We start from the raw sequence: 14516 nt of genomic DNA, 5'->3' as shown, positions 1-14516 counted from the left end.
TTCTTAGATGCCTGTTGCTCCCTTACCTCATCTAGATTCACAGCTGTGTTTCTGTTTTTCTCTGGATTCACACAGAGAAATGTGTGAATAGACATTGTCTGTGGCTTCTACCGTGAAATTGCCCTTGCCTATCTAATCTGGATTCTCTCTGATGCTAGAAGACATTCTTTAAATATACTTGCACTGTGTGGGTTCCTGTTCTGAGCAGCCTTGGCAACTGAGCCAGTTTGATGAATTTTGGCTATATTAAAAATAAATCTACTCTTTGCTTCTTCTCAGAAAAGCTGTTAAAGGAATTTTTTGAGGAGGAAAGGGGTAAAGAAGGTAAACATGCTTTTAAAAAAGTCCTGTTTATATGAGGGAGGCATGAAAACAACTTCTAGAAATGATGAGAGAGCAAGTTGCCTGTCGGTTTTCAGGAAGTTAATTTAAGTAATCAAAAAAACTTCCAAGGTTTCGTAAATTACATTTATCCTGAATCAGGATGAAAATAATATTTGGGGATATGAAATCCCCTCATCTTTTAGAATTGGAAAGCTTTGAGAGTGATGGTCATCAAAGCTTTGAGAGCAGCACCATCTTGGCAGGAGCTGTGTGGCTGATGATCTGGTGGGTGCCGGACAGAAAACGAGCAGAGAAAGGGCACGTTTTCCTGTTAGCTTTTTTTTCCTTTGAAAGTTGAGCAAAAGGTATGGAATCCTGCAAACACCCTCTTTTTTTACCACCTGAACAAAACCAACGTTTTCAGATATACCCAGAAAACCCTTCTGTGTCAGCTCTGAGAGGAACCCTTGGCTCTTAGGTTTTAAATCCCTACGAATGCCAAGGTGTACAAAACGTGATCATTTGTTTTGTACAACTTGTTGGTCAAATTCATTATCCAAGAAGCAACTGTCTGAACAAGTCGAAGGGTTTATTTCTTCTGCTGCTACTCTTTATTTAAAAGGTTGCTTTGTGGGTAGGATTTTAGTTTGTGTCACGCAACTCATATTTTAAATAGCAAAGAGATATCAAGTTCCATTCATAATACCTGATAATAGTTTCTCTGTTGCACAAGTTACTCCAACAGCAATTACTTTGCTCTTTTACCCTTTACCTGACTTTTTAGAGTGCATTTTTGTAATTTCCACTCTTCTAACAGTATGAAAATGTACACAGATATATGATTTTGTAACCAGATATTTCTCCATCAACCAGTAAGGCAGAGTGCCTAACATCATTGTGGATCATTTGTTGCCTGGTGGTGACAGTGCAGTCTGATGAGATGAGGTGATAACATTATGCTAATCTGTATGGCAAGAGATTTATCACAGGGCCAGATTGGCATGGCTACAGGTTTCCTATAGGAAGGTGAGCGTGAGCTCAGCACAGAGGAGCAACTCCTGCCTTCTGCCATCTCCTCTGCAGAGCAAAAAGATGCCCAGCAACTGGGTGCAAGCAGAAAACAACAGGATTTCTTGAACATACTTTGCAAGTTTTTTATATAGCTGAAAGACAATGGTGCTCTCACACTTAGTGCTAACCGAACAGAAAGCACTGATGCCATATTGTCTGGCCTATTCCCTCAAGGGATTTCTGAAATCCTTTCAAAATATATCCACCCCTACAAAGAGATGTGCAGTTGTGTTATTTCTCATACAACTACTGATTTGCATCTATAAATAACATTGTGCAGATTCTGGGAACGAGAAATACAACTTGGTGAAAGTAAAACAGGGGTGGTATGCCCTTTAGATGCTTCCAGGTTAGATTTAAACTGAGTCTGTCTTCCATGTGGAAATACTGAGGTAGGGAAACACCACCCAAACCCACACAGTTTTGTTTGTAGGGTAATGGGGAGAACGTGTCTGGCTTGGCTCAGCAGTAACTGACTGATCTTATAAGTTTGTTCATGGCTTGTAAAATCAGTCTGTGCTACTGGTCTGATCCTTAATCAACCATGTGCAGTGAACTGCAACCCTGAATGTGTTTGGTGGTACTGTTTTATAACAATGTAGAGTGAACTCTCTTCCCTATTGAAATATCAGTAAGTTTGAGAAAGATGCTTGAATTTCATGAAAAGTGTAGAAGATAATTAATTTTTCGACGCTGAACTTGGAGCATGAACTGAATTGCCAGCAAGTGACTCCTGAAGTTGGAGCAAGGGCCACTAAGACGATGAAGGAACTGGCACACCTGTCAGATGAGGAGAGGTTGCAAGAGCTGGCACTGTTCAACCTGAAGCAGAGGGGGCTCAAGGGGGTCTCATCAATGTCTATAAATACCTTGTGGTGGGAGGGAAGAAGAAACAACCAGGCTCTTCTCAGTGTTGCCCACTGACTGGGCAAGTGGCAGAGGCACAGAGTAGAACACATTTTTTTACTGTGAAGGGTGGTCAAAGAATGGAGCAGATTGCCCAGAGAGGGGACCTCCCTCTCCTGGGAGCAAAAGTTTTGTTATTTTGCTCTCAAGCCTATATTAACTTACTAGTTACACAGCTTGACTTCAGTTTTCTTAATGTCTGATAGGTTATACTTCAGTCTTCATTACTGTATGAATATGAAGTGTATCTTAACAATTTGCCTTCTTTTCTCTCTCCTGTCTAGGTTCTGGGAACGCCTACAAGGGAGCAAATTAGAGAAATGAATCCAAACTATACTGAATTCAAATTTCCTCAGATTAAGGCACATCCATGGACTAAGGTGAGTCTATATGATCTGAATTATAAAGACATGGGCTCAAAGTAAAAATTCAAGGAGTTCAGTTTGGTCAGTGATTTGGTGGTTTTCAGTCTAAACTGGGTGCCTTTGAATAAGCTGGGGACCTGCAAACTTTAGATGTAGCTGGGGAGAAGACGGTATTGAAGGAGTGCACTGTAATGTATATTGGTCTGGGGGTTTTGAGGTTGCCTATAGGTGGGTTATTTTTTGTTTTAACAACGGTGTCTGTGTGTTTATAGCAGATTGCAATATATCTACATCCTGTCATGGTATAAATTGATGTGCACAGAAGTCACACAGAAATGAGAAAATGTTCCAGTGATACATATGACGCTTTTGTAATACTGTTACATATTGTGAAGAGGGCTGACAGTCACTGCTTCACTCATAGATAATATTCTGTTTGTACTCCTGTAGGTTTGCTGTTGAGGGGGGTGTTTTTTCTTGGAGTTACTTCTTAAGGTTTCTTATTACCTAGATTTCACAGGGAGACACCAATGCAGTACGTGCAGACAGTATTATAACCTCCACGATCAAAAAGGAAGCTGCTAGCATGGAAACAAATATATTGCTACACAATTAATCAGTCTTCCACATATCAAGGAATGATGAATATTTGACTTGGGACAGAGTAACAATCATTTAGTTAGCCTCTTGGGTGTGGAATAAATAAAATATTGTGTCTTAAACAATTGAAGCCTGGGTAGTTAATGTTTTATTTTTGCTACTTGAGGAATGTCTGATATAGGGTATTTTCATCATATCTCAACACTCAGGTTTCCTTCTGCTAAGAAAGTAATATCTATGCATGGAAGGATTGCATTCCTAGCTGAACACATGGTCAGGTCAGATTCTTTTGGACCAAATGCTCTGTTGTGGTAGAAACTCTGAATAAACTAATTAAAGCTAGTTGATAGGAGACCATGTACACGATAGGTACATGTTAGGGCAGGTACTACATGTCAGTATTTTTGCGACAGATTCTCCAATGAGTCATGTACCACGTGAATTCTCCTTTTCCCCACTAATTCCTTGTTTGCATTTCCATATCAGACTTATTTTATGTGTCTTGGTTAAGTGATGTATAATAGCATGGGAGCTCAGTAGATCCAGCAAGGCTTTATGTTAACAAGGGAAAAAATTAAGACAGAAGTCTCTGGGAGCGGTCTCTTCAGTTTTGAATTGCATCATGATAAAAATCACAAAAATAAATCCAAAAACCTTGTAGCACTGAATATTAGAGTTGCATCTGAATTCCTGCATTAAAGGTGTTTGGATTAGAGGGGGTTAAATTAATATGCAGTGGAGTACAAGTGCAGAGATGTACTGTAGAACACAGAGTTAAGCATCTGATCTGTACAACTCATCTTACGCCTGAACAGTCTTAAGAATCATCTGTGTGCACCCGATGGTCTGTTAGACCACAGCAGAGATCTTTTGGCAAATGGAAGCTTCAAGAAAAGACTGAGACTTCGTTCTATTTATAAAGAATGCTTTTGGGTTGTTGTAAAGGATCACAAGTGAAATTAAGTCAATTAGAAAGAATTGAGAGGAGCTTGCCAGAAGATCAAATCTGCATTCTCCATTAACGCACAATTAGTTCTGAAGAGTTGTGCTTGCAGCGTAGCTTCTCATTCTCAAGTCATTCTGCACACAGCTCTTCCTGATGTCAACTGGGTGTAGAATAGGATTTAAACCAGTTAATTACAGTTGGGTTACATGATACTTCATTTATGAGATCTGTACTTATTATGCAAATGCTAAATTAACAAAATGGATTATCCAGCATGGTGTTGGTAACAATGCTTATCCTCTCAGTGTATTACTTCTCAGGATCCTTCCCTTTCGACATTTTGAGCATGTTGAGATGTGAAAGATTTTAGCAGTAATATGTAGAATTGGTGTTTCTTACCCAGTTATATTGGGATAACATCTGATGACATGTTAGTGAGCATATGCAATCCTATTGGAGCTTCTGTATCTTAGAATTGAAAGGTGTGTGAGGAAAAACTTCTTTAGAGCTCTGACTTTGAAAGAAAAGGAAGGACTGAAGAAGTGAAAGTGCAAATATTGTTACTCGTCGTTTGGTTTGGGGTTTTTTTTTCGTTACAACTGTGTATGTAACTATAGTCCTACAGGTAGTTTACAACAGGACTTGAACTTTAGGTTGCCACTTCAAAGGCACAAATCCTTGCCATCTAAGCTGAAGAATTACTGAAGATTACACTAGATAGAAGGTCGTTATTCTTGTGGAGTAGTTATGACCAGAGGATTCAGCAGACAGAAGTTAAAGATGTTTTTTGTGTGGAAAATCTTCCAAGCAGCTAGTTTTCAGCATGTTTGAGAGAGAATTACTGAGAATATAGTAACTCCCAGCTATAAGCTCTTGGACACAAGAGCATTCTCCTTGTGGTGTTTAATACAATGTGCATTTGTCAAAGTCGAGGAGTTTGTAGGTCCTAGGAGTTAATTTCATGCAGTTGAGATGCCCAGTATGCAGTCTGTAACTGCTTGCTTTCAGGCCAGTAATCTATACAAAAGTAAGGTCTTTGGTTTGCTCCTGTTTTCAGGGAACTTTCTTGGTCTGCAAAAGTGTGTGTAGAAGGCAATTAAGAATTTTCTTTGGAAGCTGTAGTATCTATAAGTTGCATCTGAAATTCTGTGGTGCTGACTTCGGTTGGATGTATCTGGTTCTGGTCTGTTCTTTTAGATATTTCTGGCAGGCTTAAGTATGTTACTTTCCTACTCAGTGTTGCTGTGATGGTGTAATCTGCTACATTTGCTGTTACCTGCTAGGTGAAGAAGAATGATGGCTGGTGCTATAGTGGAATGAAATAAATTCTGGGTTTTTCAAAGAGCCAGAGAAAGACTGGATACAGACAAGTCCATGAAGGAATATTGTTTTGCAGATTCAGTAAGTTTCAGGCTGAAATTGGAATTTTGAGCACAAGCTTTGTGGAAATTTGAAGTCTCCCTTCATAGATCCATCTTAGACTTTTTAGTAGAAGTGGATTGGTATCATCCTAATACAGTATTGATAGGCAGTGAGATGTAGTAGTGTGAAGAAAGAGATCTCAAATTGACAAGGTTTAATCTTTAACCATTTCTTCATAGATTATGAAAGAAGTCAAAAAACCTCTAAAAATATTTTTCTGTGCTACAGCAATAATATAAGAGTACAATGCAGACTGTTTGCAGACTGGTTTTCAATCTGTTGACCATTTGAGATTGAAGTACTTTTGTAACTTAAGAGCTGGAATCTCTTGTTATAAAACATACAGAGACCTCTCTCTAATCTCCAGTATGGTTCTGTGTTGCCCAGACACCTGTGTGGTTTTATACCAGTTTATGTGCATGAGGCAGATGACGATGGGAGTTCAGCATGTCCCTGGCTACCCAAAGAAAAGAGAATCCAGACTTTCCAGGAATCTTTCAAACCATTCTTCCAAAACAGAACTTCTCTGTTCTTCTCCTCTGGCACCCCTACCCTACAACCTCAGTCTTAAAAGGAGGAATCCACAACATTTTAGTTCTTTGGCCAGGGGGGTCCTCTTCAGAATACCAGTGTGTTGAATTTAGTAATGCAGCTGTTCTTTTCACCCAAACCTCCCTTTGTTTTCACTTCACATTTTGTATTAATAGAGGCGCATCCTATGGCTTGTCTGCCTTGCTCTGTGAAGTAAGTAGCATCATGTTATAAGAGAAGCAATTCAGGGGTGTGAATAGCTTTTGACTGACTGATAACAGTCAGAAAAAAATAGATAGGCTTTTAGACACACAGTCATGTCTTCAAGTATATCTTGGGTCAGAAAACCTGCCCAGTTTTTCCAGTGTTACCAACTCATCAAATAAAAGTTACCGTCCTTTCTGGAGATTTTGTCGCTGTCATTTTTACTAGTTAGACTTTTGCTTGTGTCTTTCAGCCACCTAAACTCCTTGAGCCTTCTCTGTTCTTGGAAGTGCAGTCTGATCTGTGCTACTAATCTTTATGCTTGTTCCTCTTCTTCCGACTAAGCTTCACCTATAGTGTATAACTGTGTGACAGGAAGGCCAAGGAGAAAATCTGGGATCAAGTACAAGGTTGTAAATCACAGGGCTGTTGAAGTTCAGCTTTGGCAGTGAGCTTTCTCTGAAGCTTCCAGCCCTTTTGGAGGGGGCAGAGACAGAGGGACAGCTGACAAAAGGTCTGTATGCAGGCTTCATGAGCTTGTGGTAGATGGACGTTTCTTACCATGGCCCCATTACAGCTGGCCTTTATCCTAGCATTACTCAGAAGCTACTTTCAGATCTCAAATCCTTGGGGTGATGACAAACAAAGAAGGTACTGTGATTATTTCCAGAAATACATAAAATGTTCGTCTGTGATAGCCTGCCTTTCCCCTTGCATCCAGCTAGTAAAGGATCTCATTTGACTAAGATCGTAGTAAATGTAATATAAGTACTTAGTTAAAGCCCCTTCTGCATGGGGGAAATTACTTGTTTGTATTTTTTTTCCCCACCACCCAAGGATACTGCCACATGTTTGCCGGTATAATGGCAGTATAATGAAATATGTACATATTTATATATATGTGCTGTAAGCATGCCCATGGTTCACGATAGCAGAACAATACAACAGGTTGTAAAAGCAAAGACAGTTTCCTTTACTCAAATCTTAACCTCTGCCTTGTCTCCATTATATAGACATGGAAGCAGTTTCCACTGCAGGCAGCTCTTAAAAATGGACAGTGAGTTTCTTCAGTGTGCTGTGGTTTGGTGGCCTTTGTTTCTGATCTTCTGAAAATCTTGCAAGATGGTTCAAACCTGTAGGCATTTTTTAAATATACTTCTGGTGAGATAAATTTGAGTGTACTAAAGAGAATGGATTGATTTACCGTCCCCAAATCTATGGTAGCTGAATAGGTGTTGGACTAATAATTTTCAAGTCAGCGCTGAGATGGAAAAAGACAAGAGTCATTTATCTGGCAGTGGAAGAGAGAGAGATAAAAACTGTCATGTCTAGATTGGTTTTGAGCATCTCTGCCCTTCTGCTGTGCACTCTTGTGGATGAATACATGAGGACTTTTCTCTGCAGCACTTTGCCTTCACCATGAAGTTGTGGGACACTAGGGCAGGGTTCCTCCCAGTTTTGTAAGCACTTCCTTTTTTTTTTTGTTTTTCATTACTTATACTGTTCAGAGTGCTTTTCTGTCTGTCTTCAAGTCAGCAGAGGAAAACAGTGTCTAAGATGAAACTAGAGACTGTAGCTCATGCCTTCTAGCACTTTGCCAAAGCAATTGACCACTTCTGGCTGCAGCTGAAGTTGTGCAGAATCAAGGTTGGCTGTATTATAGAGTAGCTTTGGATATTGACTTTAGGATCTGTATTTCTGCCTGTATTATAAAATAATTTCTGCTCATACTATAAAATACTTGCCAAATATTTTAGTCTCTGTATCCTCGTGTATGTGTGTATTCTTTGTGATTAGCACACTAATCACTTTACTTTGAATATTGAATATTTCTGTGCTTGTATCAGACAGTCCTGTCATCTTCCCCATACTCTAGGATTGGGATGTAGAGGCTGATCTCTCTCATGAGCGTGTTTTTCCACTCTCCAGAATCAGTTTCATGTCTTCATCCTGTCCTGCTCCTGCTCTCCTTGTTCTTGTCTAGTTCTTAAGCAGATTGTTTTGCTTGTAATGCTTCCAAAGTGACTGCTCATACTGCAGATTCAAGGAAGAATACTAAACAGTAAAATGGATAAACAGACAGCTCGTTTTGTCACTTCTAATTATGACTGATGACAAAAGAAAGCAAAAGCATTTTTGTCGGAAATCTTGTCAGTGGACTTGCACTTGAATTCAAGCTGAAAATGCAAACTCTTCTTTCTGAGATTGGGGTCTGATCTTTTGTAGAGATACAAAGGTACAGTGGAGATGAGATGTCTCTTTGGTTGCAGTTTCATCATTGGCATTGAGATCATCATGGAGCAGGGTCAGTTCTCCACCTCCCACCTGCATATTCCTGATACATATTACAGTTTGCATAGCAGCAAAAACCTCTTTAATAACACAAATGTTCAGGATTTGCATCACCTTCTTTACCTGACTGACCATTCAGCCCAGACTGCAAGTGTTGAGACAAGGGCAAATGTGCATGGCCAAAAGGGCAGAACTGTCTTTTCCAGTGCAAACTGGAGGTGATTTGTGCCTGTTGTGAAACCATGCCCTGACCTCTTTCTAAAGAATGCAGTTCTGTTTTTCACTTGGCATATAATGACTTTCCAAGCAAAGAGTGGAAACAACTCTGCAGGAGACTAACTTAAAAGAAAAAAAACCAAGTTTTTCTGGCATTTTCATGTTTGCCAGCTCCTTTTGTAGTAGCAATGATTTTTGACAGTGTAAATCTCTTATCTCCATCTCCATCATGGCTAGGCTTCGCGAACGAAGATTTGGGAATTGGGGTATCTCCATCTAAAGCATAAGAAAAGAAGCCAGGTTTGCTGTGTGGTAAATTACCCTGCCTCTGCCCAATTTGTGTGCAGTAAAGAAAGTATCGCTTAACAGTAAGTGAGTGAGGACTAATTTAACATTAAGAATTGATTTCCATCAGTGCAACTCAGAAATCAAATGTGAAGTTTAACATGTCTTTTAAAATGTACCATCTGTTTAGCCATCACACTGCAGCACATCTGTCTAGGCTGTTCATAGCGGCTGTCCCAGTGAGGCTTGAGAGCACTTTCAGAAATATATTTTTGGGGGTTCTGTCTCAGAAGAAGGGGAGCTGTTTGTTCTGCTTAGCTTTGTTGCTTTCCTTTAGAGCTCGATAGAAGCAGAGCACATGCACTGGGTAATAAATGCTAGCTCATTTTTTCTCTACCAGGTCCTCAATGGAAGGAGCCCAGTAACAAGTGTGTGGTCTCAACAAGAAGTAGCTTTGGAGACAGGTTCCTGGTCCTGTTCCCAGTTCTGTGTTGGCTCATTTGTAAGCCACTTAACCCTTCTCTTTTTATTTCATTTTCCCCCGTCTAAGTGCCATCTGACTGGGACTCTTGATTAATAAGGCATTTACTATTTCCCAGCTGCTTTTTAGAGAAAAACAGAGAGAGATTTAATCAGAGATGGAAGTTGGGGGGCTTATATATATTTTTAAATCACTCCCAACACCAGTGCCTCTTTTGTAAACTTTTTTTAACCTTCATTTTTATAATGTAGATTTTATGCACGTGAAAATAGCCAAATGTCATATTTCAGAAATCTCAGTCTGAAATTCTCAGACCTTTGGAACAAGACCAGTCCCAAGGGCAGAACTTCTGATGCAGCTTTGGGGTTTTTTGTGTCAGGTAGAGCCCAGTGCATAAGTTGCTGTCTTCTGTGTCTCTTCCCTCTCCTTTTGTATTTGTGAATGTGTCACGTTTATCATAAGCCTTATTGTGTTAAACTTGATCAAAATACCGCTTCCTATCCTAAGGTCATAGTAATCGTATTGTGTGATTGCATTTTTAAAAAGTTGATTTGAGGGTTGTGTTCTACATCTGGTAACTTTGCTTGTAAACAGTACAAGCTTTTGGTTGAAGGGAGGAGCTTTCTCTCTTACCTAATAATGTTCATGTGCCATAAAAAATATGCTTACAAACCGAAAGGAGATGTGCACAGACTGTCAGCCTTGAACTGGTGGTGTGGGTGGTTCTTGGCAAAGCGCATGAGTCTGAAGCTGGTGAGGAAATTTTTAACCATGGTGTCACCAACTTGATGTGTTAGCAACAGATGTCATTTTCATAAGCCTCTGCTCTCTTAGGGAGCACAGCACGCGGGCAGTATTCACAATCTGCGTGCAAAACGCACAGTGGTTGATGGCATGAAATCATGCCTTTTAATATACACTGACTGGAAGAGCACCTTGGTATCACATTGTGAAGCTTTGGCTTTGGGGCTTAATTAGACCAAGACGTGCTCTGTGTTGTGCATGGAAAGTTTGTTTGAAGAATGTCAATGAACTGAAAGTCAGAGCAACTATTCTGGTAAAACAATACTTAGCTCTTGCCCCATGTGGTTTTATTGGAGAACTGAATGCTGATGTGAGTGAAGTGAAATAGGAGAATTCTGTGCTTTCCATCCTTTTTCTTTTGTCTCTCCATGTGTGCAAAAAAATAAAATTCAGAAGGAGCATGAACTCTGCTACACTGGTAGGAACTTTTTCAGATTAGTAAGGTAAAATGTGACCACTCTGCTGGTGCACAAAGACTTCATTTAAATTCAGGTCACTAGGGGATGAGAGCCACATAGTGCACCAGGGGCATTTAAGCCTGGCAATCATTTTTGAAATGTTGAAGGTGGTAGTAGTTCCAGAAAAATAAAGGGGGAGTAACTTAAAAAAAATTGCACTGATAGCAGTGCAACTTGAAAAGGAGAGAGGAGTATGTCTGCTGACTAGCTGTTATGGTCTGTCTGTGTTTGAGCATCACCAGCATGCCTGAACAAAGAAAGAACTTGCACTGGTCCCTCAGCTTTTTGGTGAGGTACAGATTTATTGGGGGAGGGAAAACCAACAAAAGCACCAAAAGCTGTGGCTTTGGATGAGTCAGCATTTCCCTTTGACATGATCATTCAAGAGATTTTTTTGTAGCTCATCCAAAAAAAATCCCAAACAAACAAAAACCAGCAACCTGGGTCTCAGCCTGAAATTCATTTGCTTTGCAGAAACAAGAGGTTTTGAGTTATTCAAGTGCAAATTTTCCTTCAAGAATATTGTATGTAAAGCCTTTTTTTTTGCATTTGTTTATCTCCAAAACAGGTTCATTTTTTAAAATGAAAACTTGAGCCTTCGGTCCCTCCTGTGGACAAATAGCCTTACACAAGGTCTTGTTTCATTTTAGAAAAATGAATTGTTGCGCCGGTGGGGTAGTATCTGATTGCTTTAAAAGTTCCTGTCAGTGTTTTATTTTTGATTTGTTTTTGTTGGGGTTTTTTTTTGTTTGTTTGTTTGTGGCCTTGCTGTGCCTTTTGCCCGGCCGTATTTAGTCTGCATACTAAATGTTAGTCCGCCCAAACACTTTGTGCACTTAGCTTTTTCCTTTTTTTTTTATTTTCCTTTCTCCTTTTTCTTTCTTTTTTTTAATTTTATTTTCTTTTGCTTTCACCCAGATGTATTTTAGACCGAGACAGACTTTGCTCCGATGGGCCGGATTTTAGTCCGTGCACTAAATTTTAGTCCGCAGACTAAAAATAATCCGCGGATTATTTACTAAATTGATTCCCTCACTGAGAACTACAGAGACTTTAAACTCCTGCTGAGACGTACGTGCGAGGGCTTCATGGCTCACGAGTCCCACTGTCTATCTGTCCTCCCACCCCTTCCACCACGGAGCATCAGCCCAGCATTGCCTTGGCATCGATGCCCCGTGGCATGGAAGTGCTGGCGTATCCGTTGCCGTGGGCGGCAGCTGCTCGCGTAGTTCTCGGTGGGTGAATTGGGCAGCTTTCCCGGTGGAACTGTGTTGAATGGGAAGAGCTAAAAGACTGCAGAGGGGTTTGGCTTTTATTTCTTAGGGCATTATTCAAAAGGGAGGTGGGAGGGACAAATTGAGGGGAAAAAAATTTCTTAAGTAATGGGTGCGACGGGTATGAGGGGGAATAAACCCGCAGTAGAAAGAAATTCAGTCCATACCCGCACTCCTGAGGTGGTACGTCTAGTTCCTGAAGAATCCTAAAGAGATAACGCCAGCAAACAAAATCCAGTGGCGGGGGAAGTCAATCCAAAATGGAGAATAATCCGCGGCGGCCTGAGGTACTCATAGCACACACAAATTAAAAGTACCCAAATTTAAAGTACAGATCTTTGATTTTTACTTTGACTTCAACACAAATTATAAATTGCTAGGGGTTTGGGTTTTTTGAAAAAAAAAACCAAAACCACCCAAAAGTTTACATTGTGTGTCTGAGACAGATTTACAAGTGGGATGAACCTTTGGAGACAAACTAATCTGGCCATGTGGTTCTGTGGACGTTTATATCCAGGACCAAGGACTGAAAATTCTTTGGGAATTTCAATTACCCTTTTAGTTCAAGTTGAAGTTTTGATTTCAATTTTTTTTATTTTTTTAGTAAATGCACTGGCATTGGAACATAAATTTCATATAGAAATGTTTCTATACTATGCCTCACCATTGCACAATCAATTTTTTGGCATACACTGTGGTGAAGTTGGACTTGCTGCTATGGAGACTGATGTTTAAAGTTTCTAATTGTATAAACATTTACTATGTCCCCCACACCATGGATTTCTTATAATATTGGCTATATTTTTCCTTGCTGGACTATTCTCTTTTGGATTGACTCCCCCTGTTTGGATTATTTCACTGCATTATCATCTTTAGGACTCGTCAGGAACAGGACATTTCACCTCAGGAGTACGGGTATGTACTTAAACATTTTTTCAAATTACTAGGCCTAGCTTTGTTAAAAAAAAAAAAAGGCAAAATGCTAGAAGTGGAATATTTGAGTTCAGACCACATCTGTGAGGTAGCAGCCAGGTGAATGCTGTAACACAAGATGGTAGAGATGAGATGGGCACAGACCTGTAACTTGCTTCATGTGGTAGTCACCACTTGTTGCAGGGGAAGGCCCTGTGAGGCCTTCTCATTCCCCCCCTCCCCCCCTTCCTGGATTGAAGCAGTTAGGGCAGAATTCAGGAACTGTCTATCCCAAGTGACTTAATTCCAGATATAAAAGCAGGCTGAGCAGTTCATACCAGGGGTTTAGAAAACATGTTAGGGTTTCACGGACTTGAAAATGAGGAGTTTAAGAGTGGACAAGCAAGTACTCCTCTTACAGATATCAGATTTGTGACTGACTGCCTACTAATTTGGTCAACATAAGGGCTTGGCTTGTGGTCTTTACCTAAGGAAAAAAAGTGGTTTTCTTTTCAAAAGCTATAGTGGCTGTCATGTGAGCTGTTCTGAGGGGAAAAAACACAGCTAAGAGTGAAGTACTTAAGTTTCAAGCTGTGGTAAATCAGTCCTGTTAAAGTATCACTGCTAAGGTGCATGAGGGACACCTCAGTAGTTTTACCTTATTTTAAATATAAAACAACTTCACTTCTGTGGATTTACCTCAAGACATACTCATTTGTGCTACTCACTGTGGGGTGGGGGGCAGAGGGGAGGGAAAGCCACAAGATTGGCTGGTGTTTTTTTTTAATTGGAGACAGTCTTAGATTTTGTTCAGGTCAGGCCGTGTCTTGGGAGTGATAATTGTATCCGCTGTGTGCTGTGGCCAGCAATCCGAGCTCTGCAGGCAGCAGGCACAAAGCTGCTTCTGCTGCCCCTTCACATGACCCTGCATAGATGGCACAGTGGTCAGTAGAGGTTCTCTGCCAGCAGCGTTAAGCTAAAGCCTTCCTTTTTGTCATTATAGGCCTTGTGCAAAAACATTTTCAGTTTGTTTTGCAATAACCTCATAGTAGGAATAAAGTCAGCTCTTCTTATACCTGGCTCCTTGACTCCCTGAGTCAGGATTCCTTGCCATACAAGTTAGTACAGCACACACTGCAGCAAACCTTAATGCTCCTGACCCAGATGGGCACCAAGGGAATAAAATTTCAGTCCCTGCAGAACTTGACATTTGTGTTTGATTCTCATGCAAAAGAGCATATATGTCTGGTTTAAAACCTACCAAAGGAGTGCCTGTGCAAGTTCCTCATCTGTGATAAACTACCATGTCATGCCTTTTTTGTTTTCCTTGCTCCTTGGTGCTGTGTGGCTTGAGTTCACCTGCACTGGTGCAAAGGCATTTTGGATTAGCTCAGTTTTCACCAAAAATGCTGGCATCAGAACTTA

General features: G+C 40.3%; 1 protein-coding gene across 2 annotated transcripts in view; it reads left to right on the top strand.

Annotated features, from left to right (window-relative positions):
• The window catches only part of GSK3B (glycogen synthase kinase 3 beta), a 152639-nt gene that overhangs the window by 118524 nt on the left and 19599 nt on the right, over positions 1-14516 (top strand). The window contains exons 8-9 of one of the 2 annotated variants that reach the window (XM_027653681.1): positions 2586-2681; positions 13056-13094. In XM_027653681.1, the coding sequence (XP_027509482.1) occupies positions 2586-2681; positions 13056-13094 (135 nt within the window). The remainder of the gene's footprint in view (positions 1-2585; positions 2682-13055; positions 13095-14516) is intronic. The other variant, XM_027653682.1, reaches the window with a different exon arrangement.

This window comes from Corapipo altera, unplaced genomic scaffold (assembly GCF_003945725.1).
Source record: "Corapipo altera isolate COAL_440 unplaced genomic scaffold, ASM394572v1 61, whole genome shotgun sequence".
NCBI classification, from domain to species: Eukaryota; Metazoa; Chordata; class Aves; order Passeriformes; family Pipridae; genus Corapipo; species Corapipo altera.
The sequence above is the reverse complement of the archived record's forward strand: the minus strand, read 5'-3'. Positions and strand labels throughout refer to the sequence as shown.